This window comes from Balaenoptera borealis (genome assembly GCF_965194805.1).
Source record: "Balaenoptera borealis genome assembly, contig: HAP1_SCAFFOLD_486, whole genome shotgun sequence".
Lineage (NCBI taxonomy): Eukaryota > Metazoa > Chordata > Mammalia > Artiodactyla > Balaenopteridae > Balaenoptera > Balaenoptera borealis.
The window spans coordinates 440,041-459,658 of NW_028123711.1; the positions used below are offsets into that span (position 1 = coordinate 440,041).

At 45.1% G+C, this 19,618-nt stretch overlaps 1 protein-coding gene across 1 annotated transcript in view; it reads right to left on the reverse strand.

The window, feature by feature from the left end:
* The window catches only part of LOC309621475 (uncharacterized protein), a gene marked incomplete at its 5' end in the record, with an annotated part of 59,484 nt that extends 45,672 nt beyond the window's left edge, over window positions 1–13,812 (reverse strand). The window contains 2 exons of the mRNA XM_082408934.1: window positions 995–1,132; window positions 13,675–13,812. Coding sequence (XP_082265060.1) covers window positions 995–1,132; window positions 13,675–13,812 — 276 coding nt within the window. The remainder of the gene's footprint in view (window positions 1–994; window positions 1,133–13,674) is intronic.
* Between the last annotated feature and the right edge of the window lie 5,806 nt (window positions 13,813–19,618).

Here is a 19,618-nt window from a genome sequence, read left to right on the forward strand (position 1 = left end):
CGAAGATCCCACATGCCGTGCAGCAACTAAGCGCATGTGCCACGACGACGGAGCCTGCATTCTAGAGCCCGTGAGCCTCAACTACCGAAGCCCACGTGCCTACAGCCCATGCTCCGCAACAAGAGAAGCCACCGCGATGAGATGCCCGCACACCGCAACCGAGAGTAGCCCCCGCTAGCCGCCAACTAGAGAAAGCCCGTGCACAGCAATGAGAGACCCAGTGCAGCCAAAAACATAAATACGTAGAATAAATAAGTTCAAACAGTAAATAAATACATAAACATAAATTACAAAAAAAAAGAACACCTAATGCAGGTGGGAAGGTGCGAGGGCCACCGTAGAGGTCATCTATGCTACATGTACAAGAATCCCGAGAGCACACCAATCGGTACCACACTTTTCACTGCTGTAGCCGATCGTTCCCCCTGTACTGCCACACTGTAGCACTCCCTTCCCTCATCTACTGCTATAGTCTCTTCGGAAGGTGTTTCAGAACTCTTGTTATGAGAGTGCCAGTTGAACTGTCCTCACTTCCTTCATTTATACCAGGATTGAAGACCTTGTGGTCCGAGATCCTGTCCAGAGAGCAAGCAGGCTAAGGCTCTGTCTTTGTTGATGTATTTCATCAGAAAGGGCTCTACCCCCTCTCCTAGTTCATGGTGTGAAGTGTTCTTGGCCTCTCGGGAAAGTGGGGAGAATGGAAAGGACCCTATATGAGAATGCTAGGCTCTGTAAAACATTTCAGGTTTTTAAAAATAAGACTCATTTTGTATTGGACTGACAACAGTCCTATGAAATACAAAGAAAGCCGAGAATCAGTGACAGGAAAGGATCACCAGTAAGAACTACAGCAGTCACCGCTTACCTCGTAGCATAGGGCACTGTCCGTGATCCTTAAGAAGAGTTAGTAGAAATGCCTTGCCCATCTTGCCCCTGAACCCCTTGAAAGGTACACGACTGCTGTGTTGGTGTTTAGGGGGAGCATCTCACTTACCAGGGACTGACTTCTCCCTTGATTCCTCTGTAGTGATGGAGACTTCCCCGCTGATGAAAAATTCCCTGGGATTGCAACCTCCAATCCAGACAGCTTTCCTGTGGAATGACAGAGAACTTGTCAAGGTGAAACACCAGTCTGCGGGAGAAAGGGAGGAAGAGAATGATGGAAATCGTTTCTGGGAAACTATTTTTACATTATGTGTTGTTTATTCCCGGTAAATAAACTGAAATCTTCTTAACAGTACAACAAAATCTAAACCACTAAAGCCAACAATACAGGAGTATAACGTTCGAAAAAAATTTCTTTGGCTGCGCAGCATGTGGGATCTTAGCTCCCCAACCAGGGATTGAACCCACGCCTGCTGCATTGGAAGCGCAGAGTCTTCACCACGGGACCACCGGGGAAGTCCCAGGACTATCACTTTTAAAGGAGAAGGTACAAACCCCTCGGTTCTATGAACTGGAGATTTTTAGTAAGAAGTCAATATATTTGTTGTTAGGCACATTTTATGTTAGGCTGTCTCCCTGCACAGGATGCAGGCGCCTTGAGAATGGAAGTCATATCCCTCTATAGTACGTCCCTCTTCTTTCTGCTTTGCAGTTTGCTGCTCCACTTGTTCAACCCCACCTAGTAATAACCTATACTTCCCTTGTTCCTGTTTTCCCATCTGGAAAACAGACAAAAGGCAACCAAACAACGCAAAGGTCTCAACAAATAAGGGATATCCAAAACCAGAGATGGCCAGAACTTCTGTACCCCTGATGAAATAGTCCTCATACAAAACCTGATAATCAAATTCCTTAATGCTAGGAATCACAGTGAAAAATAGTATCTGAACTGACTTCTGTCAGATGAGTGAGAACTAAGGTTAATTCAGTGTATCTGAAGCATAGAAAGTGAGGGCAAAAGTGGCACAAGATGGGGCTAGAGAAGCAGAGAGGATTCTAGACCACGCAGAGTCTTAAAGGCCAACAGTGTGTTTTCTATTCTCAAAACAATGCTTGTGAGCGATGTTTATGAGCAACGTTCCAACTTGCTTTGAAGGTTTCTTGTGTGAAGAGTGGATTGGAAGGAAACAAGATATATGGACACTAGTTAGGACCTAATCGCAACAGACAGGCAAGTTCAGTATTAGGAAGTTGAGGAAGAGCTGGCTGACAGATTCCAAAGAAATTCAGGAGATGAACTGAAGCGGGCTTAATGGGGTAGGAGATGGAGGAAAGGAAGGTCTTAGGGAATTCAAGGGTTTACTGCACACATGAGCAAAGTCTCAAAATTAATCATTTGAACGTACAGAGGCGGATCTCCCAAATGACACCGGTTAGGAAGCAACGGTACGCCCTTTAGAATTCCTAGAGACAACACAAATCAACTGTTTCGATGGAAAATTCGGCGGGACTCTTGATTTCCATGGGAATACAGAGAAAAGAGACACTGATCTGGCTTGCAGGTATATTTAGGAAGTTGTTAGCCGGACATCACCTACTAGTATCATGTAAGTAGGCCGTCCGAAGTAGGAAGCTTAGGGGAAAAACCTGGAGGAAAACTTAAAAGCTTAAGCCACACCTCTACACTACACCACCTTGCACAATTTCTTCTCAGATAAGCATCATCCCCATCAGTGAAGAAACTCGTACCTCATAATAGGAAAAACAGGCCTAAAGATTCAATGTGTGTCTTGGGAGGTCCCATCTATGCGATATCTTCCTGGGACCAGAAAAGGCCCCAGGAAGATCCATCTCTGCACCCCTGAAAGCTTACCACCAAGGAAAATGACTAGGTCCATAGATTTCCTCCCTCAAACCAGCTTACCTCACACATAGATCATTAGCAACTCCGCCCTTACTCACATTATCACAGTCACAAGAGTGGTTAGGGAGAAAAGCACTAACCAGGGGAACTAAAACAGAGGCAATCCAGGCCAAGCTGGGCTGGTGGCAGATATCTGCTCCTTACGCTCGGGTGCATAATGCGACTCACCACAGTGCCTTTTTCACAGACCCTTTTGAACGTTTCTCCACAGAATCCAACAGCTCAAGTTAGTTCATGACGCTTCAAGGTCAACAATCGTCAAGAGAAAAACATGCAATATGTCTTACAATGTTGGATTCCTTACAAACAGGACAAGGAGATAACCATGTAGACAAAACCAGAGCATTTGAAAACATCTGTATTCTACAAACACACCAGTGAATGCTATAAATAAGGTACTATGACATAAAACAAAATGAAAACTAGATGTGAGACTGTTCTCTTCAGTGTACAGACTTCATGGCAGTTGCTGCACACTATCTAGCTACTTAGATCTTTAACTCTCTGTTCTGTTAATACCAAATGAGGCCCAAGTGTGTCAACCTGTTTCCCACAGAAACCAAAAAGTCTACATGCATCTCTTTTCTCCTGTGCCCTTTCACCTTACCTGCTCCCAATTCTCCACCAACGTCCTCCTCTTTCTCTAATTATTCTCCTCTTCATTTTGCTTGGCCTTGCCCCCAAGCATGCAAGACAGAGAGTCCTAGAGGTCCAAGATTCTAGAGTGGCTGTTTGCAAGGCGGAGGAGATTACAGTAACTGCCACACTGTATATACTTCTGTGCAAAGAAAAAGGGACAGTGTTCAGAATGTCTCTCACATATAACAAGAGCTGGAGATGGCAGGATACCTGTGTGGCCCAAGGAACTAGAGCTAGCAAATTATGGGCCAAACAATTGCAACCAAAGGCTGGAAGAGGAAAGGTCTGCAACCAGCTCTGTCTCCTAGCTCTCTGGTATTTGCTGCCAACGGGCAGAGTCTATTTCGTGAAGCATCAAGCACTGAAAAGAAGACTCCTGCTGCTGGAAGGTGACAGGAAGTAACGTCCAATGCAAGATCAAGGCTTGTCCTCGAAGCAATGCCCATAATGGAAGAGAAAAAAAAAAGAGAAAGCGGAAGTGAAATGTTAAGTCGCAAGTCCAACCTGGCCCCCAGCCTAGCCCAGCCCAAGGAAGGTAGGAGTCAAGGAGAAGAAACTAAAAGAGAAGAGCCTTGGACCACAACATTCTCCACAAGGTACACTCAACAAACTTCACCCTACTCTTGAACCAAGTTACAAAGAGAGCTTCTTAATCCCTACTTTGGCTCCTTAAAAGCTGCTATCAGTTCACTCATTAGACACATCTGATTTCAGAACAACTGTAATAGTTCAAACTAGATGGCTCTTTCCTTCCTAAGGATTATTAATTAAATAAGATCTATATAGCTCTAAGTATATGATACATAAAATAGAATACTCTGTAGAATATAAGTAACTCTTAGTTCAGTGTATTAATGAACGTCTGTAAGAAATGTGGCAATGATTTCCCTAATGGAAGAGCCTGGGGGAGGTAAATCTGTCTTCTAGGATTTCCTCCCCAGAGCTCAGAAACTCAGGTGTTGTTTTAGCTCTCCTACACTCTCTTCACCCAAGCCCGCCTTCCTGTTGGGGATCGGACCTCCCTATTGGCTCTCTCATACCTTTCAACTGCCTGCTTTGTGACATCACTCTCCTCCCAAACCTACTACCACTTGGTAGAGCCTTGGGGTTTCCGTGGAGCTGTTTGGACCAGTAACCAGTGACCTCTGTACTGGACACGTGCGCCGTTCAGCTGCAGCCACTCGGACATCCTCTAGTGTTGTCTCCTCATCCCTTGTACCTGCAGTGGATGCTTCCTCTTCTCTGACCATGTCAGGTAAGAAAAGAAACTTTGGAAAGTTTTGCGTTCGATTTCTTTTGCCCCTAAATTGAGTAGGAGATTCAAAATAGCATGGAATAATGAGGGAAAGTATTGAACTACAAGTCTGGAGACCTAATTTCACTTTTGACTTTGACGTTTACTATCTGTGTGACTTTGGACAAATCACTGGCTGTCTCACAAAGCCTGTTGCTTTCCTTAACTGTTACGTTAGGATACCACATTGGGTTGATCACTCTGATCCCCTTCTTTTCCAGTATTGAGCCTTAAAGGGTACCCATGTAGAAAACGAAATCAGACACTTCTCAAGAGTGTTTCAACAGAAACACAGAAAAGCCAGGGGACATAGAAAACTAGCAATATATACCAAGATGTTTCATCTCTAATGGTCTCCCTCCACTAGGATTTCGACTAGTTGAAAAGAGAGAATAGGGAGAGAGGATGGAGAGTACTGGGCTCTACAGGGAGGCACAGAGTCGAGCGTAAGGAAGTTTAGGACGGTTTTCATTAGCACAGGCCAACAGGCACCAAGAGATGGGAGAAAATGTAAGAATGAAGAGGGAAAGCATAGAGGAGCTCTCAAGAAAAACGGAGTTTGCAATGGAATGCTGATGGGAACCAAAGATTTTCAATTAAAGCAGAAACAGCACAGAGGGAAACCTGCTCAGAGCAGGGCAAAACCAAGTTGATGGTAGCAAACCCTTACATTAACAGACTAAGAAGGAAAGTAAGGCCAGAACAGGGGATCACCGGGAAAGGCAGCTTATCAGAAAAGTCATACTCCGTTTTCTTTCTTTTATTGCCTCTCTGAATACAGTTGGCCACTTGACAGTTTTGAATATAAACATTTTAGAAATACGTTTTAGAAATGATGCCTCCTATAAACAAGCAACCACAGTGGTTATCTAGGGGGCTGCTTTTCAGTGTTTTATTCTTTCTAATTTTTAAACTAGGTAGACATTTCACCAATTCAACATTTTAAGTGATATCTTCTAAATTGAATCAGAAGGACTATTTTCCTTGGTGTGATATGTAGGTTCTAAGGCAAGGCTGCTTTTCATTTTTACAGTTATTTCCTTCCTAACACAGAGAGCACATTGATCAACAGCCATCGTTCGCTTGTAGAGCTTAGCTACCGAAGAAGAAGAAGAAGAAGAAGAAAAAGTCAAGCCCCACATCTCTAATTCCCCCCACTTAGGGAATTCCCTGGCGGTCCAGTGCTTAGGACTCGGTGCTTTCACGGCCAGGGCCACGCGGCGCGGCCAAAGAAACAAAACAAACAAACATCCACGTTTATCGAAAACCATATTGTGGAGTCCTGTGGATTTTCTTACATTTGAAAATCTTTTTTAATTGGATTCTAGGCATGATGGTTTTTTGAGGTTTTGGGATGCCATCTTCTTGGATGCTGAAGATGATTCTAATCTAAGTTCTAGGATAAATCCAAAAACCTTCCTGATACATTTTAAGCTTCCTTTCTGCTTATTATATAAGCTATATTCATTGAAATATATATTTCTCCTAGGCTTAATACCTCTTACTTGCTGGGTAAAAATATGAAGGAGCACAATAATGAAACTCTTTTACACTTATTATTTTGCTGTCTGCTTCGTACCGGTTTTCATTGAAATACTTGTCTATATGTGTTGTGGCTACCTATACATGCACATTTATTGCATTCTGTTGCTTGTTATGCATTTTTTACTGACATACCTTCTCTGTCTGTATGCATTGGCTAGGAATTCATTCACCTCTATCACCTCCATCGTGTCTTCTGGTTAATAGTATTCACTAAAATAGAGTGGGCAAAATTCACTTTCATAATATTGCATGGATGGTACAGAATGCCATTTGTTAGTAAATTCATTAGGCTTCGATACTTGCCACATACCCCAGTTTTCATTAATATCTATGGATTTCTTTTTCGTTAATGTAATATGCTTGTCATGATTTTTCTTTGTCTTTCTAGAACTTATTGTATCTTCCTCCATATAAATCATACGCAACAGATCAGCTTATTCATCTATTAATTATTACTGCTATTATTATTGGTGGTGGTGTTATAACCACTTTACAGATGAGTAATCTGAAGTAATCAGATAACTCTTCCCTTTCCAAAAGCACTTAAGAAATCCACTTTCGGGTAATCATTTTGAGGTAGGATGAGAAACCAGGCTTGAAGAGGGCAAAAATGACTCTTTCAATTCACCAGTTGGACTGAGCTGTACGTCACCTCTAGGTAATAGCGTGGGAACTGCACAAGCAAAGGGAGACACCGAAGACGACAATGGTAACAGCCGTACTGTTTTCTAATGGACAAAAAAAATGCCTATATTATAAGTTCTATTTCTCCTGCTTTCTGGCAGTATCATGCTCAGAGTGGAGTCCTGGCAAGGAAGTCAGGATACTTAGGTTCTGAAACCTGGTAATGATACTAACATAATGAGAGAACTTGAACAAGTCAACCCGACCTCTCTGAGCCTCAGTTTCCTTACTCACGAAATGAGACTGAGAACATCGAAGTTCTCTAAGGGCCTCCTAGTTCTAAAATGCTTCCAGTCTAGGAAATAGCATAGAAGTCAATACGAGTGCAGGCTGAAGGGAAAGACAGGGCAGGGAGAAGGTTGCTTCCAGCCTAGAGAACAATCTCTGAACCACACCACTTGGCTCTTCTGCCCGTCTGTGCCCAAGATGGGAGCACAGGCAGTGAATAGAGAAGAGTGGAAAACTGCTCAGTCCTTACAGCCATCATTAACTGTCTGATTTTGGGTTTCTCAGGAAGTAGTGATAGTAGAGGTGTCCTGATAGCAAGAACCTTCAGATGATGCCGTTCCTCAAACGTAGTGAGAATTTCTCAACCTCCCTGAGTTTTTCATGACCCTCTTGTTCTTACAGAAAATTTCCAACATCCATCTCTACTTGGAACTCTAAATTCTCTGCAGCATTCTCCTCCTGTGGTGAGCAATGCAACTTCCCTAACACGAAGTGTCTGCAACTTCTCCAGAGTCTCTGCCCCTGCCGTCAGTTCGGCATCGGCTACTGGTACCCCTTTCCAGACACTCATGGGTAGTGCCTACCTTTACCAACATTCTAGCACGACTATGTTATCTGGAGTTACTGACCACAGCCAGATCTCCACTTCAGCTGCTTCCTATCCAGGTGTTCTTGAGTGGGACATCACAGCAAGCACTGAAAAGAATTCTTCTTCACTCGGAGACTTTACTCTGGCACTCACTGACCGCCACACAGCTGCCTCCTCCATGTTTCTGGCAGCCCAGTATGATAAAACTTCAGACGCCAAGAACATGGTCCCTCTACATCCATCGCTTTCTGCCAGCCTTGCTCAGGGAACACCATCTCAGATTCCAAATCAGGGGCAGAGCCGCCTGTCACTTCCCTGCCAGGACGGAAGCCAGGTATATTACTGTAACCAAGGCACACTGGGGTCTTTACTGTATGGAGAACTTGGCTCCTGCCCGCAATCCTACGGCTCGGCGTCATACACAGGAAGTCGGGCCTCTGGGCAACCAGAAATGGGAATGGGACTGAAGGAGATTCAGCCCACAAATATCCGACCACCAGCTTCCACCTCTGCAGTCTGCCACCCTGTGTCTGCTCAACGCATCACAGAAACAAGTTTTCAAGGTGAGTATAACAAACGCCAGAGAAAGTTGAAGAATGAGGTCGGCATTCAAAAATGGGGTCAAATCGACAGCTGGGAAGGGGTGTAGAGGCAGGTAGAATTTAGATCCTGAGCCTTTAATAACCACTACCTTCGCTCAGTGCCCTCTGTTTTTAGACTCTCTATGAGAACACCTAGGGCTTCCCTGGTGGCGCCGTGGTTAAGAATCCGCCTGCCAATGCAATGCGGGGGACACGGGTTCGAGCCCTGGTCTGCGAAGATCCCACATGCCGTGCAGCAACTAAGCGCATGTGCCACAACGACGGAGCCTGCATTCTAGAGCCCGTGAGCCTCAACTACCGAAGCCCACGTGCCTACAGCCCATGCTCCGCAACAAGAGAAGCCACCGCGATGAGAAGCCCGCACACCGCAACCGAGAGTAGCCCCCGCTAGCCGCCAACTAGAGAAAGCCCGTGCACAGCAATGAGAGACCCAGTGCAGCCAAAAAAATAAATACGTAGAATAAATAAGTTCAAACAGTAAATAAATACATAAACATAAATTACAAAAAAAAGAACACCTAATGCAGGTGGGAAGGTGGGAGGGCCACTGTAGAGGTCATCTATGCTACATGTACAAGAACGCCGAGAGCACACCAATCGGTACCACACTTTTCACTGCTGTAGCCGATCGTTCCCCCTGTACTGCCACACTGTAGCACTCCCTTCCCTCATCTACTGCTATAGTCTCTTCGGAAGGTGTTTCAGAACTCTTCTTATGTGAGTGCCAGTTGAACTGTCCTCACTTCCTTCATTTATACCAGGATTGAAGACCTTGTGGTCCGAGATCCTGTCCAGAGAGCAAGCAGGCTAAGACTCTGTCTTTGTTGATGTATTTCATCAGCAAGGGCTCTACCCCCTCTCCTAGTTCATGGTGTGACGTGTTCTTGGCCTCTCGGGAAAGTGGGGAGAATGGAAAGGACCCTATATGAGAATGCTAGGCTTTGTAAAACATTTCAGGTTTTTAAAAATAAGACTCATTTTGTATTGGACTTATAACAGTCCTATGAAATACAAAGCGAGCCGAGAATCAGTGACAGGAAAGGCTCACCAGTAAGAATTACAACAGTCACCGCTTACCTCGTAGCATAGGGCACTGTCCATGATCCTTAAGAAGAGTTAGTAGAAATGCCTTGCCCATCTTGCCCCTGAACCCCTTGAAAGGTACATGACTGCTGTGTTGGTGTTTAGGGGGAGCATCTCACTTACCAGGGACTGACTTCTCCCTTGATCCCTTTGTAGGGATGGAGACCTCCCCCCTGGTGATGAAAAATTCCCTGGGATTGCAACCTCCAAGCCAGACGTTTTGTGTGACACAAAGTCAAGAACTCCCCAAGTCCTGCAGTAGCAGAAACAGCCACATACTTGAGAGTAACCCACCATCTGAACTTGGGGACATTTCAGTGACAGCTCCAGTCCAGAGTGCCAGGCGTCTCCTGGCCCTGCCTCCAGCTCCAAGCCAGGGACAAATAGAGAGTAAGCACGTGGATGATATCAAAACCAAGCTTTCAAAGCCTCTGGATGCCTACCAGATCCCAACAGAGAACCAAGATCCTCCACTACTCCCTTTAGGAATCCCTGATATTCACCAGCCGCTGGCCTGCACCGATCCCCTCAGCCAAGAGGAGCAGCCTGGTTCTGAAAATGCTGATCTGGGAGAGAACAGCCGGAGTCGTCAGGACCTAGGGACACTTGAAAATGGGATTGAACCTAGCAGTGGTCTTGCAGACATTACTACACTGGCGGAGGATATTCACCTTCCCCAGCTCTTTAATCCTTTGAAAGATCTTGATCAATCCCAAGGTCCCAACGTGATCAAAGCTAAAGACACCAGAGCCATTAAGGTGAATCAGGTGCAGGAAAAGCCAAGTGTCATAAAGGTTCCCTCTGATCAACCCAGGAAGAACAAACAGAAAGCCTCTGAGCCTATCAGTGGCGCTCCCAAGGCCAAAATCCAGCCAAAGAATCCAGAGTGCCTGTTAGGGGGAGAAGTGGTTATATGCCACGCTGCAGTCAGTGACAGGGCTCCTGTGAACACGGCCAAGCACTCTCAAGGCAAACCTCAGAAAGCTGCATCCAGAAAGATCAGCAAAACTAAGAGCCACGGGCAGGAAAAGACCAAAAGGACCAGAGGGAGAAACAAGGCTGAGGAGAACAAGCAGTCAGGGAACAAAGTCAAGGCAGAAGAGAAGCCAGCAATCCCCCACACGAAGCGAAAGGAACACCAAACTGAGCTTCTCCAACAGAGCTTTCAAAAGCCTCGAACCTCCCTTGGCGTGCGCATGCTGGAGTCTGTGAAGGTTCTTCATGCGCTGGGGAAGAAGAATGAGACGAAAACTGGGCTCTCTTCCTGTCGGCTCTTGGGAAAGTCAAGCAACCCCAAAGACCCCCAGCCACCCCCAGCTATCCAGCCATGGCGGCATACCCCACGTGAGGGGAAGGGTCCTGAGAAAACGCAAGTCCAAGCCCAGAAACCAGACAGCAGTGCTGAAACAGAGTGTCCATCTCCAGCCCAGTATGAGCGGCCTCCTCCTGGGAAGGTCAAGTTGATACCTCTGCCTTTTTCTGCCTGGGACAAGCCTCAAGCTCGACCCGCTCCTCGGAGGCCACAGTCTCTGGCCTCACATCGGCCTGCTGGGGCTTACCGTGCCCAGCCTGGTTCTACTGACTCAGCTCAACCTGCTGCAGCCAATTCATCCCAGCCAGCTCCTGCCTCTTTGCCAGGCCCCGCCAAACCAGCTCAGCCAACTGTGACCAACCCAACCCAACCGGCTTGGCCCAACCATACCCAGCCTCGTGTCCCTCAGTCTGCTGCTCCTAGGCCTGCACCCTCCAAAACTTCATCTGGCGCTCCTCTCCAGCGGGAGCCTGTTCCCCCTGCTGTGAATAAGCGCCAGTCCCCACCCAAGCTCCAAACCCACTTTCTACTCCAAGACTTCAGCAAGCAACGAGTTCCATGGAGGGAACCCAACGTGCCTGAGCCAGTCATGTCAAAGCCCATCGAACAAGAGCAGAGGCCAGAGCGAGAGGCCATGAAGAGGCGGGCTCAACAACAACGGGAGAATGCTGCCAGATACACCTCTTCGGGCAAGCTGCAATTTTTCACCGAGAGGGAAAACGAAATGGAAATTGCCGACTACTACGGATACGTCAAGTGAGAGCTGCTAGGATTCTTGGTGCCACCTTGGCTACCAGCTGTTCTTCCATACACAGGTAAGACAGGTATAGAACTGAATAAGTAAATGGAATACAATTAATAGACGAGTAACAAACCTTTCGAATTTTCAGATGCTGCTAACTGGGGCGTGAGAAAGGAAGGACTGAAAGTTGGATGGGAGAATGAAGGAAAGGGGTAAAAACTGAGCAAAGAGGAAGGAACTTGGCCCAGGGCTAGGAAGGCCAAAAGAGACGTATGGATTTAGGAAAGGAAGCAGGAGTGAGGATGAAATGGCAGAAGTAAAAAGCAGGGTCAGAGGTCTGGGTTGAAAGAACACAATTGGAGTAGAGTTGAAGGTGACAGAAGATGAGTCTAGGTTTACTAGGAGAAATAGAAAAAGTCTCTCGGGGACGCTGGCCTTAAGTCTCACAACCACCAGATAGGTATTTCAGAAAACAAGAGGTTCAGGACACATCTCTGAAAGGTCTGAGTTGCCTTATTCAGGTGTGACTGTAGTGGGGGAATAGGGAAATCTACCAGAGAAGTGGCTAGGGCTCAGAGTTATCCTAGGGGCAGCTGACGACAGGGGCAGAGCCAAGGGAACTGCTGGATCAGGAGGCCCACGAACAAATCAGGGGCATAGCCGCCTGTCACTTCCCTGCCAGGAAGGAAGCCAGGTATATTACTGTAACCAAGGCACACTGGGGTCTTTACTGTATGGAGAACTTGGCTCCTGCCCGCAATCCTACGGCTCGGCGTCACACACAGGAAGTAGGGCCTCTGGGCAACCAGAAATGGGAATGGGACTGAAGGAGATTCAGCCCACAAATATCCGACCACCAGCTTCCACCTCTGCAATCTGCCACCCTGTGTCTGCTCAACGCATCACAGAAACAAGTTTTCAAGGTGAGTATACAGACGGCAGAGAAAAGTTGAACAATGAGGTCAGCATTCAAAAATGGGGTCAAATCGACAGCTGGGAAGGGGTGTAGAGACAGGTAGAATTTAGATCCTGAGCCTTTAATAACCACTACCTTCTCTCAGTGCTCTCTGTTTTTAGACTCTATATGAGAACACCTAGGGCTTCCCCGGTGGCGCCTGCCAATGCAGGGGACACGGGTTCGAGCCCTGGTCTGCGAAGATCCCACATGCCGTGCAGCAACTAAGCGCATGTGCCACAACGACGGAGCCTGCATTCTAGAGCCCGTGAGCCTCAACTACCGAAGCCCACGTGCCTACAGCCCATGCTCCGCAACAAGAGAAGCCACCGCGATGAGATGCCCGCACACCGCAACCGAGAGTAGCCCCCGCTAGCCGCCAACTAGAGAAAGCCCGTGCACAGCAATGAGAGACCCAGTGCGGCCAAAAAAATAAATACGTAGAATAAATAAGTTCAAACAGTAAATAAATACATAAACATAAATTACAAAAAAAAAGAACACCTAATGCAGGTGGGAAGGTGGGAGGGCCACCGTAGAGGTCATCTATGCTACATGTACAAGAACCCCGAGAGCACACCAATCGGTACCACACTTTTCACTGCTGTAGCCGATCATTCCCCCTGTACTGCCACACTGTAGCACTCCCTTCCCTCATCTACTGCTATAGTCTCTTTGGAAGGTGTTTCAGAACTCTTGTTATGAGAGTGCCAGTTGAACTGTCCTCACTTCCTTCATTTATACCAGGATTGAAGACCTTGTGGTCCGAGATCCTGTCCAGAGAGCAAGCAGGCTAAGGCTCTGTCTTTGTTGATGTATTTCATCAGAAAGGGCTCTACCCCCTCTCCTAGTTCATGGTGTGAAGTGTTCTTGGCCTCTCGGGAAAGTGGGGAGAATGGAAAGGACCCTATATGAGAATGCTAGGCTCTGTAAAACATTTCAGGTTTTTAAAAATAAGACTCATTTTGTATTGGACTGACAACAGTCCTATGAAATACAAAGAAAGCCGAGAATCAGTGACAGGAAAGGATCACCAGTAAGAACTACAGCAGTCACCGCTTACCTCGTAGCATAGGGCACTGTCCGTGATCCTTAAGAAGAGTTAGTAGAAATGCCTTGCCCATCTTGCCCCTGAACCCCTTGAAAGGTACACGACTGCTGTGTTGGTGTTTAGGGGGAGCATCTCACTTACCAGGGACTGACTTCTCCCTTGATTCCTCTGTAGTGATGGAGACTTCCCCGCTGATGAAAAATTCCCTGGGATTGCAACCTCCAAGCCAGACAGCTTTCCTATGGAATGACAGAGAACTTGTCAAGGTGAAACACCAGTCTGCGGGAGAAAGGGAAGAAGAGAATGATGGAAATCGTTTCTGGGAAACTATTTTTACATTATGTGTTGTTTGTTCCCGGTAAATAAACTGAAATCTTCTTAAGAGTACAACAAAATCTAAACCACTAAAGCCAACAATACAGGAGTATAACGTTCGAAAAAAATTTCTTTGGCTGCGCAGCATGTGGGATCTTAGCTCCCCAACCAGGGATTGAACCCACGCCTGCTGCATTGGAAGCGCAGAGTCTTCACCACGGGACCACCGGGGAAGTCCCAGGACTATCACTTTTAAAGGAGAAGGTACAAACCCCTCGGTTCTATGAACTGGAGATTTTTAGTAAGAAGTCAATATATTTGTTGTTAGGCACATTTTATGTTAGGCTGTCTCCCTGCACAGGATGCAGGCGCCTTGAGAATGGAAGTCATATCCCTCTATAGTACGTCCCTCTTCTTTCTGCTTTGCAGTTTGCTGCTCCACTTGCTCAACCCCACCTAGTAATAACCTATACTTCCCTTGTTCCTGTTTTCCCATCTGGAAAACAGACAAAAGGCAACCAAACAACGCAAAGGTCTCAACAAATAAGGGATATCCAAAACCAGAGATGGCCAGAACTTCTGTACCCCTGATGAAATAGTCCTCATACAAAACCTGATAATCAAATTCCTTAATGCTAGGAATCACAGTGAAAAATAGTATCTGAACTGACTTCTGTCAGATGAGTGAGAACTAAGGTTAATTCAGTGTATCTGAAGCATAGAAAGTGAGGGCAAAAGTGGCACAAGATGGGACTAGAGAAGCAGAGAGGATTCTAGACCACGCAGAGTCTTAAAGGCCAACAGTGTGTTTTCTATTCTCAAAACAATGCTTGTGAGCGATGTTTATGAGCAACGTTCCAACTTGCTTTGAAGGTTTCTTGTGTGAAGAGTGGATTGGAAGGAAACAAGATATATGGACACTAGTTAGGACCTAATCGCAACAGACAGGCAAGTTCAGTATTAGGAAGTTGAGGAAGAGCTGGCTGACAGATTCCAAAGAAATTCAGGAGATGAACTGAAGCGGGCTTAATGGGGTAGGAGATGGAGGAAAGGAAGGTCTTAGGGAATTCAAGGGTTTACTGCACACATGAGCAAAGTCTCAAAATTAATCATTTGAACGTACAGAGGCGGATCTCCCAAATGACACCGGTTAGGAAGCAACGGTACGCCCTTTAGAATTCCTAGAGACAACACAAATCAACTGTTTCGATGGAAAATTCGGCGGGACTCTTGATTTCCATGGGAATACAGAGAAAAGAGACACTGATCTGGCTTGCAGGTATATTTAGGAAGCTGTTAGCCGGACATCACCTACTAGTATCATGTAAGTAGGCCGTCCGAAGTAGGAAGCTTAGGGGAAAAACCTGGAGGAAAACTTAAAAGCTTAAGCCACACCTCTACACTACACCACCTTTCACAATTTCTTCTCAGATAAGCATCATCCCCATCAGTGAAGAAACTCGTACCTCATAATAGGAAAAACAGGCCTAAAGATTCAATGTGTGTCTTGGGAGGTCCCATCTATGCGATATCTTCCTGGGACCAGAAAAGGCCCCAGGAAGATCAATCTCTGCACCCCTGAAAGCTTACCACCAAGGAAAATGACTAGGTCCATAGATTTCCTCCCTCAAACCAGCTTACCTCACACATAGATCATTAGCAACTCCGCCCTTACTCACATTATCACAGTCACAAGAGTGGTTAGGGAGAAAAGCACTAACCAGGGGAACTAAAACAGAGGCAATCCAGGCCAAGCTGGGCTGGTGGCAGATATCTTGCTCCTTACGCTCGGGTGCATAATGCGACTCACCACAGTGCCTTTTTCACAGACCCTTTTGAACGTTTCTCCACAGAATCCAACAGCTCAAGTCAGTTCATGACGCTTCAAGGTCAACAATCGTCAAGAGAAAAACATGCAATATGTCTTACAATGTTGGATTCCTTACAAACAGGACAAGGAGATAACCATGTAGACAAAACCAGAGCATTTGAAAACATCTGTATTCTACAAACACACCAGTGAATGCTATAAATAAGGTACTATGACATAAAACAAAATGAAAACTAGATGTGAGACTGTTCTCTTCAGTGTACAGACTTCATGGCAGTTGCTGCACACTATCTAGCTACTTAGATCTTTAACTCTCTGTTCTGTTAATACCAAATGAGGCCCAAGTGTGTCAACCTGTTTCCCACAGAAACCAAAAAGTCTACATGCATCTCTTTTCTCCTGTGCCCTTTCACCTTACCTGCTCCCAATTCTCCACCAACGTCCTCCTCTTTCTCTAATTATTCTCCTCTTCATTTTGCTTGGCCTTGCCCCCAAGCATGCAAGACAGAGAGTCCTAGAGGTCCAAGATTCTAGAGTGGCTGTTTGCAAGGCGGAGGAGATTACAGTAGCTGCCACACTGTATATACTTCTGTGCAAAGAAAAAGGGACAGTGTTCAGAATGTCTCTCACATATAACAAGAGCTGGAGATGGCAGGATACCTGTGTGGCCCAAGGAACTAGAGCTAGCAAATTATGGGCCAAACAATTGCAACCAAAGGCTGGAAGAGGAAAGGTCTGCAACCAGCTCTGTCTCCTAGCTCTCTGGTATTTGCTGCCAACGGGCAGAGTCTATTTCGTGAAGCATCAAGCACTGAAAAGAAGACTCCTGCTGCTGGAAGTTGACAGGAAGTAACGTCCAATGCAAGATCAAGGCTTGTCCTCGAAGCAATGCCCATAATGGAAGAAAAAAAAAAAAAGAGAAAGCGGAAGAGAAATGTTAAGTCGCACGTCCAACCTGGCCCCCAGCCTAGCCCAGCCCAAGGAAGGTAGGAGTCAAGGAGAAGAAACTAAAAGAGAAGAGCCTTGGACCACAACATTCTCCACAAGGTACACTCAACAAACTTCACCCTACTCTTGAACCAAGTTACAAAGAGAGCTTCTTAATCCCTACTTTGGCTCCTTAAAAGCTGCTATCAGTTCACTCATTAGACACATCTGATTTCAGAACAACTGTAATAGTTCAAACTAGATGGCTCTTTCCTTCCTAAGGATTATTAATTAAATAAGATCTATATAGCTCTAAGTATATGATACATAAAATAGAATACTCTGTAGAATATAAGTAACTCTTAGTTCAGTGTATTAATGAACGTCTGTAAGAAATGTGGCAATGATTTCCCTAATGGAAGAGCCTGGGGGAGGTAAATCTGTCTTCTAGGATTTCCTCCCCAGAGCTCAGAAACTCAGGTGTTGTTTTAGCTCTCCTACACTCTCTTCACCCAAGCCCGCCTTCCTGTTGGGGATCGGACCTCCCTATTGGCTCTCTCATACCTTTCAACTGCCTGCTTTGTGACATCACTCTCCTACCAAACCTACTACCACTTGGTAGAGCCTTGGGGTTTCCGTGGAGCTGTTTGGACCAGTAACCAGTGACCTCTGTACTGGACACGTGCGCCGTTCAGCTGCAGCCACTCAGACATCCTCTAGTGTTGTCTCCTCATCCCTTGTACCTGCAGTGGATGCTTCCTCTTCTCTGACCATGTCAGGTAAGAAAAGAAACTTTGGAAAGTTTTGCGTTCGATTTCTTTTGCCCCTAAATTGAGTAGGAGATTCAAAATAGCATGGAATAATGAGGGAAAGTATTGAACTACAAGTCTGGAGACCTAATTTCACTTTTGACTTTGACGTTTACTATCTGTGTGACTTTGGACAAATCACTGGCTGTCTCACAAAGCCTGTTGCTTTCCTTAACTGTTACGTTAGGATACCACATTGGGTTGATCACTCTGATCCCCTTCTTTTCCAGTATTGAGCCTTAAAGGGTACCCATGTAGAAAACGAAATCAGACACTTCTCAAGAGTGTTTCAACAGAAACATAGAAAAGCCAGGGGACATAGAAAACTAGCAATATATACCAAGATGTTTCATCTCTAATGGTCTCCCTCCACTAGGATTTCGACTAGTTGAAAAGAGAGAATAGGGAGAGAGGATGGAGAGTACTGGGCTCTACAGGGAGGCACAGAGTCGAGCGTAAGGAAGTTTAGGATGGTTTTCATTAGCACAGGCCAACAGGCACCAAGAGATGGGAGAAAATGTAAGAATGAAGAGGGAAAGCATAGAGGAGCTCTCAAGAAAAACGGAGTTTGCAATGGAATGCTGATGGGAACCAAAGATTTTCAATTAAAGCAGAAACAGCACAGAGGGAAACCTGCTCAGAGCAGGGCAAAACCAAGTTGATGGTAGCAAACCCTTACATTAACAGACTAAGAAGGAAAGTAAGGCCAGAACAGGGGATCACCGGGAAAGGCAGCTTATCAGAAAAGTCATACTCCGTTTTCTTTCTTTTATTGCCTCTCTGAATACAGTTGGCCACTTGACAGTTTTGAATATAAACATTTTAGAAATACGTTTTAGAAATGATGCCTCCTATAAACAAGCAACCACAGTGGTTATCTAGGGGGCTGCTTTTCAGTGTTTTATTCTTTCTAATTTTTAAACTAGGTAGACATTTCACCAATTCAACATTTTAAGTGATATCTTCTAAATTGAATCAGAAGGACTATTTTCCTTGGTGTGATATGTAGGTTCTAAGGCAAGGCTGCTTTTCATTTTTACAGTTATTTCCTTCCTAACACAGAGAGCACATTGATCAACAGCCATCGTTCGCTTGCAGATCTTAGCTACCGAAGAAGAAGAAGAAAAAGTCAAGCCCCACATCTCTAATTCCCCCCACTTAGGGAATTCCCTGGCGGTCCAGTGCTTAGGACTCGGTGCTTTCACGGCCAGGGCCACGCGGCGCGGCCAAAGAAACAAAACAAACAAACATCCACGTTTATCGAAAACCATATTGTGGAGTCCTGTGGATTTTCTTACATTTGAAAATCTTTTTTAATTGGATTCTAGGCATGATGGTTTTTTGAGGTTTTGGGATGCCATCTTCCTGGATGCTGAAGATGATTCTAATCTAAGTTCTAGGATAAATCCAAAAACCTTCCTGATACATTTTAAGCTTCCTTTCTGCTTATTATATAAGCTATATTCATTGAAATATATATTTCTCCTAGGCTTAATACCTCTTACTTGCTGGGTAAAAATATGAAGGAGCACAATAATGAAACTCTTTTACACTTATTATTTTGCTGTCTGCTTCGTACCGGTTTTCATTGAAATACTTGTCTATATGTGTTGTGGCTACCTATACATGCACATTTATTGCATTCTGTTGCTTGTTATGCATTTTTTACTGACATACCTTCTCTGTCTGTATGCATTGGCTAGGAATTCATTCACCTCTATCACCTCCATCGTGTTTTCTGGTTAATAGTATTCACTAAAATAGAGTGGGCAAAATTCACTTTCATAATATTGCATGGATGGTACAGAATGCCATTTGTCAGTAAATTCATTAGGCTTTGATACTTGCCACATACCCCAGTTTTCATTAATATCTATGGATTTCTTTTTCGTTAACGTAATATGCTTGTCATGATTTTTCTTTGTCTTTCTAGAACTTATTGTATCTTCCTCCATATAAATCATACGCAACAGATCAGCTTATTCATCTATTAATTATTACTGCTATTATTATTGGTGGTGGTGTTATAACCACTTTATAGATGAGTAATCTGAAGTAATCAGATAACTTTTCCCTTTCCAAAAGCACTTAAGAAATCCACTTTCGGGTAATCATTTTGAGGTAGGATGAGAAACCGGGCTTGAAGAGGGCAAAAATGACTCTTTCAATTCACCAGTTGGACTGAGCTGTACGTCACCTCTAG